Here is a 23,007-nt window from a genome sequence, read left to right on the forward strand (position 1 = left end):
ATTCAGCAAGAATCATGACCCCTTCTTTAAGAACCGCACAACTAGGTTGTTTATTTTGTGATAACTGATACAGGATAAATGTTATACATTCTTTTTTTTCAAAACACTGATATTTTGTCATTTTTCTGTTTTAATATGTAAAAATTACACCAAACAAAAGCAAGGATTTGGCGCGATCGATATAATACATGATCTGGATGTTTAACAAAATCATGAGCAGTGATTGACGGACAACACTGGCGACCCTCTGTTCAGTTATAAGAGACAATGAAAACAAAGAACACAAAACAGAACTAAAACAAGGACGTTACGGATAAGATGCCAGTGCACCAGAGAAACATCATTTTTCCAAGTCATCATTCATAGCCAAGAAAATGCACACAGAATAATCTTTCTGCTGTATATATGCAATTGCTCGAGCTCTTGAATTGAATTTACTGTACAAAAAGACATACAGATGTTGTAGACATACTTTAAACCTAGTCTCTCAATACTTCAGTATAAACAAAACAAAACTCTGGTTTCAGGAGCTAAAAACTACAATGGACTTTCTTAAAAAAAAAAAAAAAGAAAAAAAGTTTGACATTCACATTTTTGAAACGTCTGGTAACTGCATCAATCATGATGGACACTAGTGTCGAGATGTGACGCTTTTCAATGAAGCACTCCCTCTTTTGAGCAGCTGTCTGTCCTCAAACCACTCCTGTCTGTTCGCTGTGTTTCAGCCAAGCATGTTTACGCTTGGACATTTGAAAGAGTGAGCGAGAAAGAGACAAAGAGAGAAAACAGAGAGAGAGAGATCACAGAAATCCATCCCAAGGCTTGAGGTTGTTACGGTGAGGCGGGGGCCTTGCTGTTGTAGTGCACCTGGTACCTGTTGACATGTAAGCCTTTGATCTGCATGGACACGCAGGTGGTCTTGCAGGGGATCATGTCCTCATCCTCTTCTCCCATGAGCCAGTCCTGCACGCTGCGCTCGGCGGCGGGAGACACGTGCTCGCTCAACCAGCCCCTGTGCCACTGCTCAAAGTGCTCATGCTGGGTCTGTGCTACTCTGTGCTGGGACTACAGGGGAAGAAATGGGACAAAAATAATAAACACACCTCTGTTTAAAGGTTCGGGGTCATTATTTTTTTTTTATTAACATCTGTATTCATTAAATTGATCAAGTGTGACAGTAAAGACATGTAATGCTACAAAAGATTTCTATTTCAAATAAATGCATTTCTTTTTATTTATTAAAGAATAGTAATAAAAAAGGAATCAAAATTTCCTCAATCTTAAAGCAGAATGACTATTTTCAACATTGATAAGAAATGTTTAGGCAGAATCAAATATCAGCATATTAGAATGCTTTCTGAAGTATCATGTGACACTGAAGACTGGAGTAATGGCTCTAGAAAATGAAGCTTTGCCACAGGAATAAATTACACTTTTAAATTACAAATTCTATTTTTTTAGAAAAAAGTTATTTTATTAGATAGCTTTTTTTTAAAATATATTTTGTTTTTCAAATAAGAAAAAAAAAAAAAAAAAAAAAAAAAAAATAGCAGCCTTGGTGAGCATTAGCGACTTCTTTCATAAACATAATAAAAGTCCTACTGACCACAAAGTTTTGAATGGTAGTGTAATGGGAATACAGTAAGATATGGGAAGCATTTTCTCCTCTCTTTTAAAGGTTATTTACTTCATGATCTTAACCATGCATGAATATATTCTTAGCTTATTTTAATTTAGCAGTTTTAAAAGTATTTTAAAAAATCTTTTTTAGAGATGCAAAATGCAACGTAGAATATACAATGTAGAAATACTAGAATGAAAAATGTATAGAGACAATAGAAATGTGGTTGTATTTTATCAACATACCCTCCGAGCCTTCACCAGGGCCCCTCGGCGGTACATGTAGTCTTCGGAGTTCATCACAAACACCATCTTGTGCGTGTTGAGTTTGAAACGGCAGTCCAGGTTCCCGGCTGTCTCCACACCCATCTTCCGATGCCACTCTCTCCGGCAGCGCATGGCTTCCACCTGCTTGAGCTGCCAGCCACGGAAATGCCTCAAATTCCTAAAGGTGAGACGCACAGAGGTGCAGGACAAACGTCAATCTAGTTTCACCTGGCCAGACTTAATTCAGCAGTTATTAAATTTGTTGGTCTATGACCTTATATTGAGACAATCAGACAGAAACAATGTTTGAGAATATGAGGGGTTTATAATGGGGGAATTGTTAAGAGAAATCAAGGATTATTGGGCTTTTCAACACCATGATGTGGGCCAACTCATAAAATGAAATTAAATTACATGAAATAAAATAGTAAAAAAAAAAAAAATTATATAAATAAATATTTACTGTATGGGTACAAAAAAAAAAAAACAATTAACTGTATGGCTACAAAAAAAAGTTATAATTATAAACCATGCAGGTTAAACCTGTGTAAAGATGGTTTTTACCTGGGTAGAAACACAGGCTTGAAGTAGTACCCGTCTGTCTGAGAGCACACAGACTCAGTTCCTATGTACTGCTCCATATAATTAGACAGATTCTGAAACAAGACAAAGCAAATATTAATGCACTAGAAAACAAGATTACTCTCCTGCTTCACCGAACCAGATTACCCTTTTACATTTGACACTTTAACGTTTTCTAGAAAAAAACAAATTATGTTTCAGAAGTATTTTCCGTTGTAAAAATACAGAACTTTGTGTGGAGGCACCTGAACATCCAGTGGGTCATCGCCTTGGGCCTCCTCCGTGTCCAGCAAATCAATGGTTAAGGTCACCTGACCTTTGTTTTGAATGAACATGACCTGACAAGAGAAATAGCCCAGAAATTACAAACCAAAAAAGGTTATTACAAAACAAGCATGACAATTCATAGGATTAATGCAACTGAGGAGATTTGATTTCCACATTAATTTTAACCGATATGGGGACAAAATCAGGTCAAGCACCTTGAAGCAGTTCTCCTCAGCCATGACTCTCTCAGCTTTCCATTGGTAGCTGGCCTCCCAAGCGGCACGGACACACTGGGATGAGAGATTTCCACCAGCAGCACCCCTCTTCCTCTCGGCCAGGTACAGCTCAGTGACTTGCAGACACACTTCATCACTGACCAAGTACTGAAGCTGTTGGAGTCAATCAGAGAGAAAAGCATTTTAACAACTAGACAACAGTCTTTTTTTGTTGTTGCATTTGTGGGAATAAAGAGCTCACTCTGACTATTTACACAAACTGCAAAATTGAGTTATTTGGGAACTTTCATGCTTATGATGCCCTAATAGGGCTGAACGATGAATTGAAATTAAACCAAAATCGTACTATCGCTTAGTGTGATTATCAAATCTCAATGACAGTAATTTAATTAAATAAATACACAAGCCTGTTTACATATATATGGCTATTCAATATTTGGTAACTATAAAATTAAGATAATCGGTGAATCAGAACTGAGGTTATTTACAAAAAGTCAAACCAGCTAGTCAGTAAGTGGAGAAATTGTTGTATTATTTATGGCCCCTTTGAAAGTATACAAATGCCCCAAGAATCTTAGCTGTGTGTAATACAATTCATCAACCCACCTGTCTTACGATGTTCTGAACGAGCTTGTCGATGGTAAATCCGATGTAAGCATGGATGGTGAACATCTCTCTCAGGGTGTCCTCGTACTGCGTGGACTCCAGGTTTCCATCCAGAAGACTGCGTACCATGTCTAAGAACGCTGGATAATATTCCTCCAGCTCTACCTCACCTGATACAACAGACATTACTTGTAAAATAAATTGTGCAGGCTTGCTAATTTAGTTCTAAATTTAGACTTCTTACTATCCCAAAACAAATCTGAGTGGAACATCCAATGCAAAACTTCTGTAGGTGGAAGTGTACATGTGCATCGTTCAGGAAATATACTCACTGGGTTGTTTTAGACGCAGCTCCATGGCCAGGTCGTTTGCTTTTTCTCTGCGCCCCTCTCCTATGAGCAGCCTTTCCCGATTCTGCTCGGCCCTGTGCTCCAGTAACTGTCTCTCGGCCTGCCTGTAAACCCTCAGCAGCCGTGAGCACAGAGTCTGGTGCAGCCGCAGGAAGAAGTACCAGTTATTATTGACGAAGTACAGGTTGTAGACTCCATCCAGCTCCTTCTGGTGCTCAGCTTCTGGGTCCCGCAGATCCACCGCCTCCCCTTCTGGATTCATGCCATGGGCGGCCGTAGAGGTGTCCATGCTCTGAGGGGAAGTGCATCGTCTTCGTCTGAAATCACCATTCAGCTGTTGCTGGCCGCCTGTTGTTGAGACTCCGCCTCCTGCAACAGCACCGTCCTCACCTTCGGCCTCCTCGTCCGTGAACTCTTCTGTCTCACTAAGCTCTCCACGACGGGCGAAAAAAAGGTCGGGGACAAAGTGCTGGATGATACGCTTGATGTGGTCCTTGTCGTCCTTGTGGATGGTGGGCTGCCGCTTGACATGGTAGATGATGAGGGAGGCGGCATCCTCCAGGATCTGTTTGTCTTCGTAAGTGAAGATCATGTGGGGTTCGCTGGTCGATCCTGTGCCCGAGCCGTCACGACCTTGCTGGCCCATGCCGCCCTCTTCTGTGCTCTGCTCCTGCCGCTGTAGCAGGGAAAAAACAAAAGCACTAGTTATCTGCAAGAAAGATCAGACTCTTGTAGCAAGCGACCTGAGATGAGGTTTTGCACGCTGTATGTTGCACGTTTTTACTGAGCAGGAATGCAGAAAAAAAATGTTAGTTCTTACTGTTTATGCTTAACTTTATTCAGACAATAAAGACACAGATCTATGTGCTAGTCCTAACTTAACCTGCTGTTACATGGGACTGTACTTGTCTCAGTTCAACCCATCCATCTGTTATTTATTGTAAAAACAAACAAATATTTCCAAATGCTATTTTGATAAAATAATAAAAGCATATCAGGTCTATTGTATTAAGAAATATTTCTCAAAGCTAGGGATGCTAATAGGGACTGAAAGTTAATAAAAAAATAAAAAAAAAAATAAAATAAATTTTATATATATATATATATATATATATATATATATATATATATATATATATATATATATATATATAAAAATGTTGTAAAATCACCCTGTGAAAATAGAGAAGAAGAAAGAAGTGAGAGAGGATTTGGGGAGGAAAAAAAGAGATTTGATATATAGTAGAGTGGAATAATTCATGAGATGTTGTTCATTAAATTGGGTGACTGAAATACCTGCTGTCTTTTTTTTTTTTTTTTACATTGTGGGAGAAAAATAAAAAGTAAAAAGGTGCAAAACAGGGCTTAATAAAACTATTCTACTGAATAATAAATGGCAACTCAAATGCTGTTATAAATGTATTGATTTAAGCTTTAGATTTTTTCAAATCAAACGCCACTGTGACAGAATGAATGAGCAGAATGTTCACTGAACTCACACTTGTCACTCATCCACAATTTTAGTCCTTTATTAACCTCTATTGTGACTACTTTTAATCAAGTCATTATAGATAAACTCAAATGACAATGAAATTATTACTTCTACTGTCAAAACAATGTAGTGTATGAAATTACGACTCAGAATGGCTCAAAATAAAAGACAGATTAATAGTTATAGAAAAAGCTCTTTTCTGGGTCCTGAGAATGAGTCGTTTGGCCATCAGAAACAGAAGATCAGCTAAACTCACCTCATCATAGATGCTCTCTATTTCATTGAGAAGACTCTTGGATCGAAGAGCCTTCATGTCGTTCTGTTTGAAGTTGACACCCTGGTGGTCCAGTGATTTCAGATACGCCTTCTCATATTGCTCTCTCCAGATTTTGTTGAAGCTCTGCTGGGCCTCCCTCCACTCCTCCTCTTTGGCTTTTAATCTATGGCAAAAAAATCATCCATTTATTCTTTAATCAAAATGTCATTTCTGCTAGACCGGAGAACTCTTAAAACTTTATAAACACAAATGCCTGCAAAATTAGGGATCGTGTAAAAATTACATCTACTGTTTTCATTTTTGATTAACTATGCTGGTTTGATAAACTTGTAAATACCAATGATTTTTCCCCCGAAAGCTAAGAGCAGCAAATGTAGAATAAATAGGTTGCTTACACATTATTTTTACTGTCAAATGAAACTGTAGAGATACTCTGTTTGTCATTTAGGTGAGAGGAAAGTTTTTTAACCTTTTGAGTACGACAGGAACTGCAGTGGCTGGACTCCTCTTCAACCCCTCTATGATCTCTGGAGCCTTGTCGCCGTAGATACGATAGATCGCTCGACGCTGGATGACCTCAGAAGTTCCACCCAGACAGTCATCCAATCGGAAGCGCTCTTGATCCTCCGGCGAAAGGCGGGATAATTTCTTTTGCACACTTTCCAAAACTCTTATCGTTGCCAAATTAGTCTCAAGCACAACATCCAGCTACAAAACAAAAAATAAATCTATATCAATATCAACTGAGTTTCAGTTGAAACCTAAATCTCCCAATATTTTTCAAAGAGATCATCTTACCTCAAACCTCTCATCCTCACAGCGATGAAGCTGCTCTTCATATGGTGTTTTCTTGGAACTCACAAAAGTGGAATCTTCTGACCAGGAAGGGAATGAGACCCATGTATCATTCAGCACCTAAAACAAAACAACAAGTTTAAACCACTTGTACTACCATCAGGTTTCTGACAACATGACTGAAGCCTTAGCAATATCAGGTTGCATTTGTCTTGTACAACATCCACTTCTAATTTGACAAAAATATCTAGCTTATTTTCTACATAAAATGACTGTTTACAAACAAGCGTTTGGCGACGATACCTCCGGGTTCTCCAGGCACCCTGGAAAAAGGGCTATTTGAGATAAGTGCTTCCATTCAAATTGAGCTGGGAAAAAAAAGCAGTGTGGGGGCTGAAACACCCCATTTTCCAAATGATTCATGTAGATTTGTGCTTCTGCTGATTTGTGCCATTATCCGTGAATTGGGACAAACCCAGGATTTGTGTCATCATTAACGACTCGCCACTAAAGACCTGACGACCACGTGGCTGGCATTTTTTTTAATGGCAGATTTGCATAATTTCTCTAATATTTTTATCATACTTCTGAGGTGAAATGTGTATTAAAGCAGCAAATAAAAAAGGGGGGGGGGGGGATGTCTGATGAAAATGCAGTACCTCTTTGCATATAGCAGTTCGGCCACTGCATTTGGGCTGCTGGTAGGTCTTGGGAAGGGCTCTGTAGCTGGAACCCAGGCGTTTACAGGAGGCGTAATCCACTTCTCTGCCTCCACCCTCCATGTAGCGGTCAGAGAGGCCCGTGATGGAATGAGACAGCTCTTTATCACCCAAAAATGACTTAAACTGGGTGTACAGTTCTGGAAACTTCCTACAGAATGAGGCACCAGTGGCATATGACTCATGACTGACATGAAAGAGCTGCGAAATGCACCATATGAAAACAAACAGGATTAAATAAACATGCCCTATTTAAATCTTTCTTACCCCAAGAATGGAGTCACAAGTTGCAGGAGTTCGGCCCCTGAAACCACTTCCTGATTGAACAGAGCTATGCAGCGTAAGAAATTCTCGTACACCTCCTGACTCTTGAGCAGACGGCGAACCTAAAAAAATAAATGAAACTGTTCAATGGTTGAGACTACGTAATAAATCCTATGGCAATGGCTGACTTGCTAGCACTTACATTTCAAAGCAATTTTGTCAATGAAATGTACCTTGTCAAAGAATGTGAATTCCCGCAAAACTCCATGCTTTCCGACAGAGGCAAAAGATGGGTCCTTGGAACAGGAATACTTCATTTTTTTCTATGTGGATTAAAAAAAGATAAATTGTTTAAGCACAAGTAATCTGCAGGAGATATTTCAATTTTGCAGGTCTTTAGGACACAGAGGCAATGGAGCACATGGGACTTGCTTTGGCACGAGTGAACTCTGACCTTCAGAAGTGGGGTCATGTGGGGCAATAACATTGGTCTAGGCCTCTTCTTGCTCTGTTTATTCATTTCCTCATCCTCTGCTTTCTTCAGATTGTCTTTTCCAGGCAAAGAACCTCCAGTAAACTAGAATCAAAGACAAAGTCCATATATTTATTCATATATATACACACACAGTCAAACCAAAAATTATTCAGACACCAGATATAATTTTAGATTTTTTTTTTTTTTTTTTACTAGTGAGTGCACTAAAGTTAATATATGCAAGTGAGGATAGTAAAATAAAGTAAATTGTGACATATTATACCCAATCAAATTATATATCATATTATACCCAAAAATACTTCATACAGTGGACTACCAGTAAAATGTATAAAATTTTGGGACAAAAAATTATTCAAACACTTTGACCTGACCATGTTTTGCTTGAGTGTTATCTGACATTATCAAGATGAATTTGTTCTGACACAGTTTAACTCTGAGATCTTAACATAATTTATTACCATTTTCTAAACTATAAACTATTAAAACAACGGTTTTCTAATTTAATATATTTTAAAATGTAATTTATTCCTGTGTTGGCATAACTGAATTTTTAGCAGCCATTACTCCAGTCTTCAGTGTCACATGATCCTTCAGAAATCATTCTAATATGCTGATTTAGTGCTCAAGAAACTTTAATTTCTTATTATCAATGTTGAAAACAGTTGTGCTGCCTAATATTTATTTTTGGAAGACTTAAGACTTATTTTTGGATACATTTTTTAGGATTCTTTTGATAAATAGAATGTTGAAAAGAATTTAAAGAAACATATCTTTTGCAACATTATAAATGTTTTGCGGTCACTTTTGATCGATAGGCTACATTCTTGCTACATAAAAGTTATTTTTTTAAAAAACAAAGCAAAACAAAAACAAACAAGTAAAAATTACAGACCCCAAACATTCGAACGGTAGTGTAAACGTTTAAGAGAAAATCCTTTCATTGCAAACTGATACAAGCACAAGACACAACAAATTTTTAAAAAGTACAAAAAGGTCCTTTTCTAACCAGAGATCTCTTTGCGTCAGGCAAAAACTGGCCAAACTCTGCAAGCAGATCCTCTTGACCTTTGAAAAGGCTTGCCACTTTAGAGAAAACCTCATCTTCGGTCATTCCTCCAGTGCTACGCCCTCTGCTCTCCTTCACCTCCAGCTGCTCCTTCTGCAGATGGACACAGGATGCACAAATCAATGAACATCGATAAGTTTACATGATGGGTAGGAAAACAGTCCAAGAGTCTATTTCCTTTAGTGCCAGTAGGTAGTAGCCTAGTCTCAGCCTCAGACAGAACACCCACAGATGGCACACAGTCCACTCATTGACAGTCTGATGCATACTGCACGAAAAAGGTATCCGCCTGCTATAAATCACAAGCTCCAATCCGATTGGCTTGCTGAAACGCAAAATATCCACAAGCAGATATGTACATTTCTACATAACTTTGTTTACTTATTAAATGTCTAGGTAGGGTTGCAAGGCTAGAGGAAAAACTAAATAAAAATATGGTTTCACTATTGCTCTCACCTGGTATGTATGCAGAATTTCCAAAAAGGCCCGGTAGGTTTCTGGGTTGTCCAAAAATCGGTTTTTGATCTTATTGACGTAACTGATGGCACTGTCAAACTCCACAGGGCTGGGCTCTGATGTGGGAGGGGATACCGACGTGGTGGCCGGCTGTGATTGGCTTTCTCGGCTGGGTAGAGGAAGTGACAACCTGCTTGATTGTTCAGGAGGTCCAGATGATGAAGCAACGCTCTCCGGAGAGGTCACGGCTTCATTCGGAGCTGACCCTGCTTCAGCCACTGCTGACGAAGAGGCACTAACCACAGAGCTGCCTGTGCTCCTTCCTGGCCCTGGAGAGACCTGAGGGAAAAGATACCGAAGAACAGCCTTACTTTAATACACCAAGAAAGCCAACATCCCCACATAGGTTCAGTACAACAGGAGAACAGGAATGCATAACTTTTACAAAAAAAAAAAAAAAAAAAAAAAAAAAAAAAAACACTACCATTCAAAGGTAAGTTTTTCAAACCAAAGCTCACCAAGGGTGCATGTATTTTTTTAAATGGAGATGCAACAATATTTTATAACAAAATTAATTTATTATTGTGGTTTTGATTACATTTACACTATTGTTCTAAACTTAAAGGTCTGCAATTTTTTAAAAATCATTTCTTTTAATGATTTTTAATGGTTAACAAGGCTTCATTTATCTGATCAAAAATACAGTAATATTCTGAAATAATATTATAATTTAAAATGTTTTCTATTTGAATAGATTTCAAAATGAAATTTATTCCTGTGATGCAAAACTGAATTTTCCGCAGTCATTACTCCAATTTTCAGTGTCACGTTTCTTCAGAAACTCACTGAAAAACACTGTGTAAAGTTCCTTAGAATGAAAATATACAGAATAGTTGTACATAAATGTAATTCATTTATTATTATTGTTTTATTACAACTATAAATGTTGCCTATGAAAACCAAAATGAGATGCAATAATTTTCATGAAATAACTGCGCATTTATTCTAAAACACAAAGCTAATGTCATTGGACTACTCCCTGACAGTCTATGTGGAATGACGTCACCAAAGTGAAATTGAAGGAAACCAGAAAGGGGCCTATTTAGGACAGGGCCAAAGTCAACATGAAATCAATATTAACCCTATTTACTCTCTTATTACACATTCCTGTCTTATTGTGGACGATTCATCAGTGCACATTATTCCAAATTTAAAAAAAAAAAAGGTCTTTGCAATCACTCATTAAAATGAAATTACTTGCTCCGCCTCTTCTTTTGTCTTCTGCCAGAAAGTCCACGTGGGCTAATGGAAATGCAAAAAAATGGCAAACAGCTATTTAGGCATTGTTTTATCAAACTTGCATTCTAGTATGCAACACTTGCTTCACAATCTATTCAATTGCCGTTAGGTAAAAATAAAGATCTACCCTAAATTGTTTCCCTCTAAATACCTTGCTTCATTCAGAAAGGTCACGCAAGTAAAATTAGCTGTGAATGTGGTTCATTGATGACCTTTTCATGGTTGACGAACTGAAACAGTGAAAATGAAGAACAAAACACAGACACCAGCGCAAACAAGTAGTAAACTAATGCTTAAAAAGTCCTACCTGTGAGGACGGTGGGGACTGTAGAAATGCCATTCCATTCTTGGGAATTTCAATCCGATAACCAGGCGGTAAAAAGGCATTAAACCCCAGGACAAGGTCAGGATGCCCATGGAAGAGCTGAGAAACTCTGTTGATAACTCCTGGTGTGTCAATGCTGTGGATGGAGATATCAGAAATACAATCACACAACGCTTTTTTGCATCAGCATTCAGCACACATTTAAAGATACCTACATACCTTTGAGACTTAAACTCTTTCATGATATCCAGAAACTTATTGTATATTCCCGGATCATTTCCGAACCGTATTTTGACTTGGTCCAAATAAGATAAGGCATCCTCCACCTGCAACAGGAATAAATATTATTTGCCTAAATTATGTTTACACACAATATAAACCATAATAAGCATGTATACAGTGACAGAATGCTTACCGAAAAGTACTGTGGTGGTATCATGGTACAAGATATGGGACGGAAATAACATGTATTTACATCAGTTAAAAAAAAGGTACATTTTGACAAGTACAATGGTAAAACCATGGTATTCATGGAAGCACTATGGGGCATAACGCAAAGATACGAGGGTACTATTAGCATATGATACAAAAAAACTACACCATAGTACTGCCACAGTACTTTTTTCTAAGGTATTTTAAAGAATGCCATGGTACATATCCAAAATACCATGGTGGTATTATGATTTTTTTTTTTGGTTCGTGAAAGAGTCCATTTCTATTAAATGTGTAGCCACATCACACTGAATGACTTAGCATTTGCTTCTACTGTTAAAGTAATACGCTGTCTACATTCTTTGAATCATGTAAGGAAAACAAAAAAGCACTGTGAGATCTAAACCACTAACGTTACACACTTACAAAACGCAAGTAATAATTCGAATTTTCTTCTCTGTTCACAAGAACAAAAAACCCACGAGAAAAGAACGCACGCCTAAATAAACCTTCAAGATCAAAAGAACAGTTGCAATGTCCTACCCAACCACTGCGATGCAGAAAACTGACCCCAAATCAAGCGGCTTAGGAGAAAGACAGCCGGTTTATATTCTCTTTGTGGTTTTATTAATATCCAGTGAGGGAAATAAATGCTCACGGACTCATTTAGCTTTGCTGTGTTAGCACTAGTGCTAGTCACAACAGACAACAACCCCGCTACGATTTCACAACAAAAACAAACAAAACGCGATTCAAACTGCTTTTTAACAGAGAATCGCTCCAGCTATGCTTAGCATACACTTTTAATTTCTTTCAAAGGTCGGGCTAAAACGAAAAGCGATACATTTATGACAAAAGCAGCTGTTAGCAAAGCAAAACCCCCGTTCGTTCTCTTATCTACGTCAGTTTTATCAAACAAACCGGTTTAATCTTAAACAAACGGAGTGTAAAGTGTGATTTTTGGCGGAGCCACATTAAATATCCACCGGTTTTGGTTTCAACAAAGAGCAGCGGTGAAAACCCGACCGTGTAAAGAGAAAACATAATAGACTTTAATTGAGCAGATACACTTTCGTCATGTTGACTTGTAAACTTGCATCGCTTTGAACAGGAATCAGCGAGTTAAGCGACAATAAATCGACTTTTGCAGCTTGAAATGATGTTAATAAGTGCGTACGATTTTCAAATCCATTTACACACACTCGACTCAAGTGTGAATGCTTTGATATGCCCCATATGCATATGAACAGCACAGCACTTCCTAATACACAATGCGTTGTAAGAGAGAAGGAAACACATGCACTTGCTGCAATGCTTCTTACCTTTAGTTTCTGAAAGTGCTGCTGCTGGACTTGCTTCTGAACCACATAGGCCTTGTCTTGGATCGGGTTGATTTGCTTCGCAGTGCTGCTGCGAGCCTGAATTTTCGCCATGGTGCGTTTCCTTCCCCACCAACAGCCACCGAAGCCACGATGATTCACCGTCCCTCCGTGTTTGCAGGTTGTTCTGGCGTGCAAAAAAATCAGTTCGTATCGGGGGGCCACCCAGCTCTCTTCCCCCCACAAGTCCGGTCTACTTTACGGACGGCCACCCAGTTACTCCAGCATAGACTTCCAGCTCAAGCCAAGTGTGTTCAGACTTCTCAGTCCCTACTAAAACTACACCATAAAGCGTACGGATCAATAGCGAGACCCCATCGATATCCACGAAGAGAACCGGAAACAATGTATATTTTTTTTCCCCCACAATGGTCGTATTTTTTAAACAAATGATGTATGTCTCTTTAAATTCGGCGGCAGCTGTGCGCTCGATCCTAGCGTCCGGAAACGGAGGGAGTTGTGGAGAATTGAAAAGCGCATGCGCACAAACCGAATGAGGGCGGAGTGTACGGAATCTCTGCGGCCGCAGGCATGAATGGGATTCTGCACACGTTTTTTGTTCACTGGAAGAGTGTTATAGAAAGTTGTTTCGCATTGATTTAAAATGTTTTATGGTTCATTGATTGCTTTGACCAGTAATTCTGATAAAACTATGTAATCTGATAAAAATGTGTCAACTGTAAAGCTGGAAATGGGGAAACCATACGTTTAAAAAGAAAAATAAACCTTTTAGTGATGTATATCATTATATTTTCTTGTATAAAGTATCATTCTTCTATGGTATTATTTGTATCTGAGGTTTGTTTATGGGGTTTTGGTTTATTACAGTTCACCACAGTCCAAATGAAAAATTACACGATAAATCAATGTCATGTTCACTCTTGCTTCAGTAATACATTTTGATGTCATTTTGAAAAAGGTATGGTCACAATTGAATAGTCAGCGAGTGAATGTATCAGTTACTTAAGTGAGTCTCTTGTTTTTGAATAAATAAAAAGGCTGACACAAAATGAAGGTTTTAAAAATAAGCGTGGTTTATAAAACCCAAATATGACAGGATCACCAAAGTGTATACAGAAACACAAATGAGATCATCAGTGGAACCATCATAGGAATACACTCGACATTTACAAACTACTGTCAAAGGGGACATTTTCTCTCTTTTTATATCTCTAGTTAATCACAGAACCACAAGTTTTTTCGATTTTTCTTTACTTACTCAAAAGTACAACCGTCTATCAACTACAAACAATGTCACAGTCAAGTATTTAAAAAGGGATACAACATCAAGATAATAGATAGAAAAGATGCAGAGATATCAAGCACTTAACATCATGGGTTTAGCAAGCAATCAAGTCGACATAGTTTTCCCCCCCATGAAGAAATGATGTCAGGGCTTGTGTATAATTCCAGTTCTGTATTTAAAAAAAAAAGAAAAAAAAGTACAACATAAAAACCATACATTTTGAGTGTTCATCTCATAACAGAACCCCTAGGGTGTTAATGAGAATGTTAACATGTCCCAATCATCTCCAAATCCTCCCCAGCCAGATCAGTTCACAAAATCGACCCAAAACCACCGTCACCCAACAAGTCCTGTCAAATGGGCACAAACCCTGGGGATGAAAGTGTTATGAGCAGAAATATATACCTACTGTAAATAAAACCGATCACATTCCATATTCACAAAAGCATCTCAGGTTACACTATTTAGACAGAATTCACATATGTAAGACTCTGGTTTGTAACTAATCAAAAATGCCCTTCATGTACCATAATACTGCTCATTTAAAAGCAAAAGTCTCCAACTTGTACATAAATAATTAGTACAATAAATTAACCAACATTCTCTAACATATTTTAAATGTACAAAATTAAACTATTTACAGTGCAAAACAAATCCAGCATGCAGGCAAGACAATTGGCAATGCATTACAAAAAGCACCGGATGGGGCAAATTTGTGCTCAGCATCCATATATGGTGATATTGGTTCAGGAAGTGTATAATTTCTACAATTGTTGTGTGACACTTGATAGCCTACTTGATAAAGAAATCAGTCAGTTCTCAGAGTCAAGAACCAAAGACAGCAAAGTAAGACACTGTGTGCCAAAATATCATTTTGAGAACAAGAAGACTGACATTTCATTAATATTAAAGGACAAAAGGACCACACATTAACACAGTAACACCACATTTTCGATGAGGATAGCGCTCTATATTCTTTTGCAACCACAATTCACATGTAGTTTTCCCTTTCTTCTGTGTTAGATTTGTAATTCAAACTACAAACATTTAAATTTTCGCATCAAATGTTTAAGCAAAAAAAAACCAAAAAAAAAACCTAGTCAACTAAAATGTTACTCACAAACAACGCCTGCTATCTGTACATCGATTTTCCCCTTTGCATTAACACTTTTCTTTTAAAGAGTAAATAAGAAGAGAGATTGTGAAGACACTCATCTTTTCATTTGATTTTAGTTACAGCTGAAAGATTGTGCTTGCAAAAATACAAGGATGCATGCTGCTGAAAGAGTCTCTAAAACTAAAAGCTGAAAAAATTAGCAAAACGATATAAAGATATCAGCTAAAACAGCCCTGGTGTTTTCTTTTTTGATGACAACAATGAATATTATTTATAAGTTAAAATGACAGTCTTCACTCTCTGCTTTCGAAGCATTATGATGAAGAGGTGAAAAACAGATGTTTTCCTCCTAAATATGCTGTTTGAAATTCATAGACTATGTATGAAAATGTATGAAAGACAGGTAGTTATAGCTGTCTCGCAAAAATGTACATTATAAATGTACATTATAAATTATGTACAATCACATTTTTTCATTAACGTAAAACTGATTTTAAATATATTGCCACACTCATCAAGCATACAAATAATCAAAACTGTTGGTAAGAAAAAAGCTTACATAAAAGATGTCTCCTCACCTCACTGGAACTACTTTTTTGATGCACAATATCTCATATGGTTTACCACAATACAAAACTGATGTCACAACCATAAGAATTACAATCGACAGGCAGTGTTCGCATTTCCTCTTTGGCTAGCATTGTTTAATGCAATGCTTAATAAGTGATACAAAAAGCCATTTAGGAAACACATCAGTTCAATAAAAATGTATCCACTTCCATTCAGTTTGCAGTTGGGGGACAATTATTCCTGAATCTTTTCAGTTTAGTGCATCATTACAATTTAAATAGGTCATAGAATCATCTTGCTCTTTTTTTTTTTTTACCCAAATGGCATTTGAAATATTAACCAGCAATGTCAGATTTACTGACAGTAGTTTCACTGGTCAAAGTATCAATGAAAATAATAATTCTATACATCCTCAGAGGACAGCAGAACATAAACCTTTCATTTAGCATCAGCTGCCCCCCCCAAAAAAAACACATTCTCACACACACACACACCATTCTCTCAAACACAAATCATACATGGCAAAAATATGACAACTTTGATATCAAAGCAATGCATGTTAAAAAAAAAAAAAAAACATGATGAAACAGTAAGTAAACATTGTGTTTTTTGTTTAGAAATATGAAGCATTTCCAAAAAGTGCCACCAGGGCCATACTCTGATGTCATGAGAACTCAAAAAACAAATAAAATGAAAGACAAAACCCCCCCAAAACAATTAAAAGAATATAACAAACATCAGCTACCTAGCTGTTGTTATTTCTAAATGCGCTGCAGTTATAACAGTTATAGTGTGCGACTTGAGTCAGTGCGTTGTACGATATTATAGTATTCCTTCACATGACAACTCTCCTCCCTGTAGTTCCTAGTTATTATTTTAAGTTTGTAAACAGTCATATGCAGTAATATAGATTCCAAAACCAAACAAATGTACAAAAAAGTATCAATATAGAGGAACAAAATGAAAAAGTCTAATAAAAAAAGTACCTTGAGGAAAATTCCAGACTTGGCTTTTCCGTGTGTGTCTGTATATTCAGTTGCATGTGTGTGTTAGTGTTTGTAAGATGTCACTGTTGTGTCCTGATATGTCTCACGGCTGTTTTTGTGCTTAACTCTGTCCACTACTCTGTCTTTGGATGGTTTTGTGAGTGTTGAAAAGAGAGAGTATATGAATATGTTTGTATCTGTGTGTGTTTGGGATCAGGTGTGCTGAGGCAGCTCTGTGAGGAACCAGTAGAAAGCGGAGACAGGTGATGTGACAGCGAGATCTGGGTTCAGCTGAAGGCTTCATCGTCCGTATCCTCAATGAGCACCTTAGTATCCTTCTTAGACCTGTCAGAGAAACACACTTATATTAAGCAGTTCCAAAAAGTGCCACTTACCGACCTCAGATGTTTGGAGTCAGTAAGATTATTGTTTTTAAAAAATGTCATATATCAAAAAATGCTGTTCTTTTGAACTTTAGAATCTGAACTTTCGAAAAACTAAATGGATAATGGTCATGGTTTCCACAAAAATATTAAGCACCACAATTGTTCTCGACATTAATAATAATAAAATAATGTTTTTTTTTTCAGCACCAAAGCAGCATATTAGAATTATATAGTAGGTATGTTATTTACACCATAAAAAAAGTTGCATTTGAAAAATATTAAAATAGGAAAGTTATTTTAAATTAGCAACTAAAATTTTTACCCTAATCTAACCCTTAAATTTATTTTATTTTTTTTTTTTTTTTTGGTATAACCAAATGCATTTAAATTGGTTTGTTGATGTTAAAGGGATTGTTAAAAAAAAAAAGAAAATTACCCCTTGATTTACTCATCCTCAAGCCTTCCTAGGTGTATATGACTTTCTTCTTTGTTACGAATACAATCTGAGTTTTATTAAAAAATATACTGGCTCTTCCAAGCTTTATAATGGCAGTGAAAGGGGGTCGAGATTTTGAAGCCCAAAAAAATGCATCCATGTTGCGTTCCAGTGGATGACGTAGGACAAAGTGTAAGCTAGTCTCGTGAGAACCAAGTTTTGTTTACTATAAAGGAAAACCAGTCTCTTCTTGGCTTTTATCGAAATCGCCTACATCCTATGCTGGAACGCCACTCTCTCGTGAACGCGAGTATGACAGTTAGCGAAAGCTAGAGATTACGGTTTATAAAGTTTTAAATTTGGATATTTTTCTTACACAAAAACATCAATTCGCTTCAGAAGGCCTTTATTAACCCCCCTGGAGCCGTGTGGAGTACTTTATATGATGGATGGATGAACTTTTTTGGGCTTCAAATTCTCAACCCAATTCACTGCCATTATAAAGCTTGTAAGAGCCAGGATATTTTTTAATATAACTCTGATTGTATTCGTCTGAAAAAAAAAAAAAAGTCATATACACCTAGGATTGGCATTAGGGGGAGTAAATCATGGGGTAATTTTCATTTTTGGGTTAACTATCCCTTTAAATAATATTTTTGACTTGAATAAAACCAATAAGCTTTTTTATTTTTAACACTGTTTCAGTGAATTGCATTATATGTTTGTTAATGAGTTATGAAAGTTAATTATCATTAAGTCTTATTAGTAATTTTAATGCATTTAAATTTTTAATAGGTGTACTAAACGAAGCTGCCTACTCTATGAAATGTGTATGATTAATACAATATAAAATAAAAAATATATAATCTCATACTGTGAGGATAGCAGTGGTCGTCGTAAGGACAGGCTGTAGCTCCGTTTCCAGCTCTTTTTGCCCTGCCTGTTCCGGACTCCATCCTCCTGGTCCATCATTTGCTCCAGCAGCGTCTGGTCATCAGCGTTTAGAGGAGCCACTGAGATGTCCCGCACCGCTCGGAACTCACCACAGTTATTCAAGTGCTCATTCTCAAGACGGAAGAAGTTCCACACAAAACGTCTAGAGGGAGAAAAAAATTCAAAGAAAGAGAAATGATTAAGAGAGAATGTTCTATGACGTGAGGGAACTGGACGGGGTTTGTGAGTTCAAGAAAAGCTAATAATTACTTAAATCATAAAAATGTTAAATAAATAAATAACAATAAAATGTAATATTTTCTTTCTTAATCTGCATGTTATGTGACAACTAACCAACATTAGAGAACCGAGAATGTGAATGTGTTTTTAAACTATTGAAATAGTAACTTAAACCTTAGGGGTTACTTCAAGTAAATATTTTAGCTCAAAGGGATCAGCTGATGAAAATTTTGAGAATCCTTGGTTTTACACAAGCATCTCACCTAAACACTTCCAGAGGAGCTAAAATGGTAACCACGATGTCCTCGATGGAAGGAACGGCAGTCATGGAAGTCAGAGAGACCTGCAGTGTCCAGGCGAAGCGCAGGATCACATCTTCTATAATGGCACAGTAGTAGTAGGCCTAAAAGGAACAGGAAGTGACATTATGAGAACTGGAGGCAACAGATACATATCCATGATGAGTGTTACATTATACCTGCTGAAAATGAGAACATCTTAAACCAACCTAAACTGGTTTGCTGTTCTCCAAATGGTTTTGATCACCAACTAAACCAGCTTAAGAGCAGCAAACCAACTGATTAGCAGGATTATTTTGCTTGGCTCCTTGAAAAAATGTTTTGACATTCAATATGGTGCTTTAAGATGGTATATTATTTTCTTCCATATCTTACTTTATGTGGGTAAACAATCTCCTCTCTCAAGAAGATATTCTCGCCTGCATTGCGGTCAAAAAGACCCCAGTCCATCTTTAGGTCCCAGATCAGTGTGTAGAGTGAACTGACGACTGAAGACAGGATCAGCATGTAGAAAAACACCTCAGCATCGGCATGTTTCTGGTCTGAAACAGAGAACGTGAACTTGATATTACCACTGTATCCACTAGAGGGAGACTGTTTACCATCCATCCATCTACACTTCAAACTAGAAACAGTTGGATTCCAGATACTAGGCTACATATTTTGTTTTTGTTTGAGACCACTGTTTGCAGTACCAGTGCCATTGTATCTTATTCATCTAGGTCACTGAAAAGCCATTCAATGTCAAATTACCATGTCATATAATAATGTTTTTATATTATTAAAAACAGTTGTACAATGACTTAAATGTTTTTAATTAGTTACAAGAACAATAAAAAAATGTATATTAATTGAAATCTAGTGAGGAATTAGCCTGTGCAATTTTTACTCTCAGTTGGTGTTTACTGATAGACACAAGTATGTACCCATATTCTAATATTCACTATACCATTCAAAATTTTGGAGACATTTTTGGAAAGAAATGAAAACTTTTATTCAGCAGTGATGCACTAAATTGATCAAAACCATTTGAAAATTATTCAAATTTATTTTATTTTTTTTATGAACTTTCTGTTTTTCAAAGAATCCGGAAAAAAATTATCACGGTTTCCACAAAAATATTAAGCACAAGCAGCACAACCATTTTCTTTGTTGATAATACAAGATTTTTCTTGCAAACTGAAATCAGCATATTAGAATGATTTCTGAAAAATCACGTGACACTGAAGAATGGAATTACGATGCTGAAAATTCAGCTTTGCCAACACAGGAATAAAATATATTTTAAAATGAAATAGAAAACAGTTCTTTAAACTGCAGTTTTGATCAGATACATGCAATAAGGTCTGGACGGTATGATGATAATATATTGTGGTGATGGTATATTTTTGATTATATAAACAGAACCTTAAGACTATGAGTATAAGACTTCCTTTCAAAAACATCAAACAATCTTACAGACCTTTTGAACAAGTGTATATTCAGCTATTTTTACATTACTGTAGGGTTAGGGTTAGGACCAATAGTACAACCCTTAAACATAAATAACCCTGAAGTAGCTGTATAATCTGTTGAAAGGCAGAGGATAAAAGCTGAATGGGAAAGCAATTAGCAGCTAATATTGATGATGAGGCATGGGAGAACATGTGTGGAACCATGCCAAAATATATACATTTTGCACAAGGGCAATACAATACAAAAAAAAGAACTGAAATATAAGAGAAAGAGGCATCCTGCAGGACATTATTAGAGCATCAGTGTAAGTTAAAAGAGGGCCGGACATTTATCAGATAGTGGAACAGTACAGGTCTCGGGTCAGTGAATGGTTAAATCTCTTCGGCCTCAGACAGCAGACGGGGCTGAATCTGGAACAGGCCCATCAGTCTTAATAAAGCCTTTCACACGCTGCCATCCAGGCGCCAGGAAACCAGCGGAGGACATTTTTTTGCCAGAACACATAATAGCCCTGTCCATCCTATTTCAGCCCTTAGCTACGAGTGCCCATGTTGAATATGGTGTCCCTAGATTACCCGAAAATCCAGATGTTTACCCCATAAGATAGCAATGCAAGTCTAATCTATTCACACAGGCCAGAGGAAACCTGGAGAAGCTTGAGCTGATTTTCAGTCTTTTGTTTCAAACTTTACACTGCAAGATATTTCTATATTTAATGCACATTGTTCAAAACTACATCTTCTACAAAAACTAAGTGATTTACCTACAGAAGTCTTAATGGTACAGGAGCAAAAAAATAGCTTAAGTAATTCAGAGGTCAGACCGAGGTTGGAAAATGATTGTGAAGCACTAAAAACATGTTTGGGTGTATGAAACCTTGACTTATATGAGAAAAATAAATAAAATGCTATGAAAAAGAAATTTCAATTTAAAAAAAAATGCTCTTCTGTTTCTTTTCAAAGAATGCTGAAAAATGTATGGTGGCCTCTACAAAAATATTAAGCAGCACAACCGTTATTATGAAATATGAATATTCAAATAGAAAAGTTATTTTAAAATGAAATATTTCACAATATTATTGTTTTGTAATGCAGCCATTATTAGCATAAAAGACTTCTTTCAAAAACAAAAATTTTACAGACACCAAAAATTTGAACAGTAATGTACGTACATTGGCCCATTATATTTTTGCTTGCAATAAGATAAATGGATATTTATTTGATGGATATTCAGATTTACGTCAATTTGAGCACAATAGCATTCACCAATAACATCCTTGTCAACTGATAATACACATTTCTATTTTCAATGATTCAGTGAATTTTAAGTAAATATTCTACCAAATATCCTCTCATTTGTCAGATCTCATCATTATATTGAACTGTGTAAATACAGGCCATCTTCCACCCTGCTCTTTAGATATCAGCAACAGCATCGGCCATTAAAAAAACCATATTGGTTGCCCACTACTGGTCTGGTCACACTGAACTTTGGTGTAATCTCATTAACACAATGGCAGATTTATGTAAAAATGAACCATGATGACCCAAACCCATTTCCCACAGGACCACAAAGCCATCTCAACATCCCTCCGAGTCCTTAGACATTTCAACATTGACAGCATTTAGCTGTCTTTGGTAATAGAGTACAGAATGGGAAATAGAATGCATCACTCTCTGCACCTGACCACATGATGGCTAATAAACAAACAAATGAATAGAATAGAAATGAGCATCACTGAAATGAAAGCCTAGGTATGGAAAAATATAATTCGGGACCAATACTGACCACGTATGTTAACTGATTAATCTGTACTCAACTGTGTATTTATATACATGGTGGGGGTTAAGACATTAAAATAGTGATGTTTTAAATCAAGCTGTGATATTTTGACTACATTGTCAATCATTGCTGCATACTCCATCTGGACCATATTCCTGGGTACATGTGGTCCACATAAAACAGTTTAAAAATCTGTGATGAAGCCATCAGAGCAGGTAAACACCATTCCATGTACAAATCTCTGTAGCTCTCCTCAAAAATACTTGTTTTGATCAAAGATCCAGGTCTGATCCAGAGAGAGTAAAAATAAATCCAATCGTATTTCAGTAGTTCAGAACTTCATCATTATTTTAGAAATACACTCACACTGTTCTGTCTCGCCACAGGCAGGCAATTACAGCTCAAGCTCCTCTGGATAGTTCATTTCCGCTTTTCTTTTTTGCTTTCTCACTTCATATTTTCTCTCTCCTTTAATCTTTTTTTAGTGTTCACATAGAATCTTCTGTTTGCATTTTGCTCTGTCTTGTTGGATGTCATTGAGTTCTTCAGCTGAGCTTAAGCTCAGATCGACATTTCTCATTAATGTTTAAATGAAATCTTTGAGGATATCGACCCACTACCATTTCTCC

The 23,007-nt window shown here is 36.9% G+C and overlaps 2 protein-coding genes across 5 annotated transcripts in view; both read right to left on the reverse strand.

The window, feature by feature from the left end:
• Positions 1-29: 29 nt before the first annotated feature.
• LOC109073564 (paired amphipathic helix protein Sin3b-like) lies at positions 30-13,423 on the reverse strand. 4 transcript variants are annotated; one of them, XM_042761880.1, is made up of 21 exons: positions 12,872-13,423; positions 11,533-11,541; positions 11,337-11,443; positions 11,100-11,253; positions 10,751-10,795; positions 9,494-9,832; positions 8,978-9,130; positions 7,930-8,052; positions 7,709-7,798; positions 7,479-7,597; positions 7,152-7,362; positions 6,496-6,612; positions 6,167-6,405; positions 5,677-5,860; positions 3,911-4,604; positions 3,579-3,748; positions 2,952-3,125; positions 2,715-2,807; positions 2,452-2,543; positions 1,867-2,065; positions 30-1,065 (listed from the first exon to the last, which is right to left on the reverse strand). In XM_042761880.1, the coding sequence occupies exons 1-21, from the start codon at positions 12,980-12,982 to the stop codon at positions 832-834; spliced, it is 3,657 nt and encodes a 1,218-aa protein (XP_042617814.1). In that variant the 5' UTR covers positions 12,983-13,423; the 3' UTR covers positions 30-831. The 4 variants fall into 4 exon arrangements, with proteins under 4 accessions (XP_042617814.1, XP_042617816.1, XP_042617815.1 ...); XM_042761882.1 differs by lacking the exon at positions 10,751-10,795 and having other exon boundaries at positions 12,872-13,422; XM_042761881.1 differs by lacking the exon at positions 11,533-11,541 and having other exon boundaries at positions 12,872-13,421.
• A 515-nt stretch (positions 13,424-13,938) lies between these two features.
• LOC109108278 (xenotropic and polytropic retrovirus receptor 1 homolog) overlaps positions 13,939-23,007 on the reverse strand; it is a 66,244-nt gene continuing 57,175 nt past the window's right edge. The window contains exons 12-15 of the mRNA XM_042761885.1: positions 19,517-19,683; positions 19,106-19,245; positions 18,544-18,765; positions 13,939-17,192 (exon numbers count right to left, since the gene is read on the reverse strand). Coding sequence (XP_042617819.1) covers positions 17,135-17,192; positions 18,544-18,765; positions 19,106-19,245; positions 19,517-19,683 — 587 coding nt within the window. The 3' untranslated portion in view covers positions 13,939-17,134. The remainder of the gene's footprint in view (positions 17,193-18,543; positions 18,766-19,105; positions 19,246-19,516; positions 19,684-23,007) is intronic.

The sequence above is a fragment of the Cyprinus carpio genome, chromosome A8, assembly GCF_018340385.1.
Source record: "Cyprinus carpio isolate SPL01 chromosome A8, ASM1834038v1, whole genome shotgun sequence".
In the NCBI taxonomy this organism is placed as follows: domain Eukaryota; kingdom Metazoa; phylum Chordata; class Actinopteri; order Cypriniformes; family Cyprinidae; genus Cyprinus; species Cyprinus carpio.

What these genes read in the sequence shown, in the direction of transcription:
- LOC109073564 (XM_042761880.1), bottom strand. Translation starts at nt 12,982, where the DNA reads ATGGCGAAAATTCAGGCTCGCAGCAGCACTGCGAAGCAAATCAACCCG. An exon ending in AAAGAGTTTAAGTCTCAAAG is followed by an intron (nt 11,254 to 11,336) that starts GTATGTAGGTAT and finishes CTCCATCCACAG; the next exon opens with CATTGACACACCAGGAGTTA. An exon ending in CTTGTGACTCCATTCTTGGG is followed by an intron (nt 7,363 to 7,478) that starts GTAAGAAAGATT and finishes CTCATTCTGTAG; the next exon opens with GAAGTTTCCAGAACTGTACA.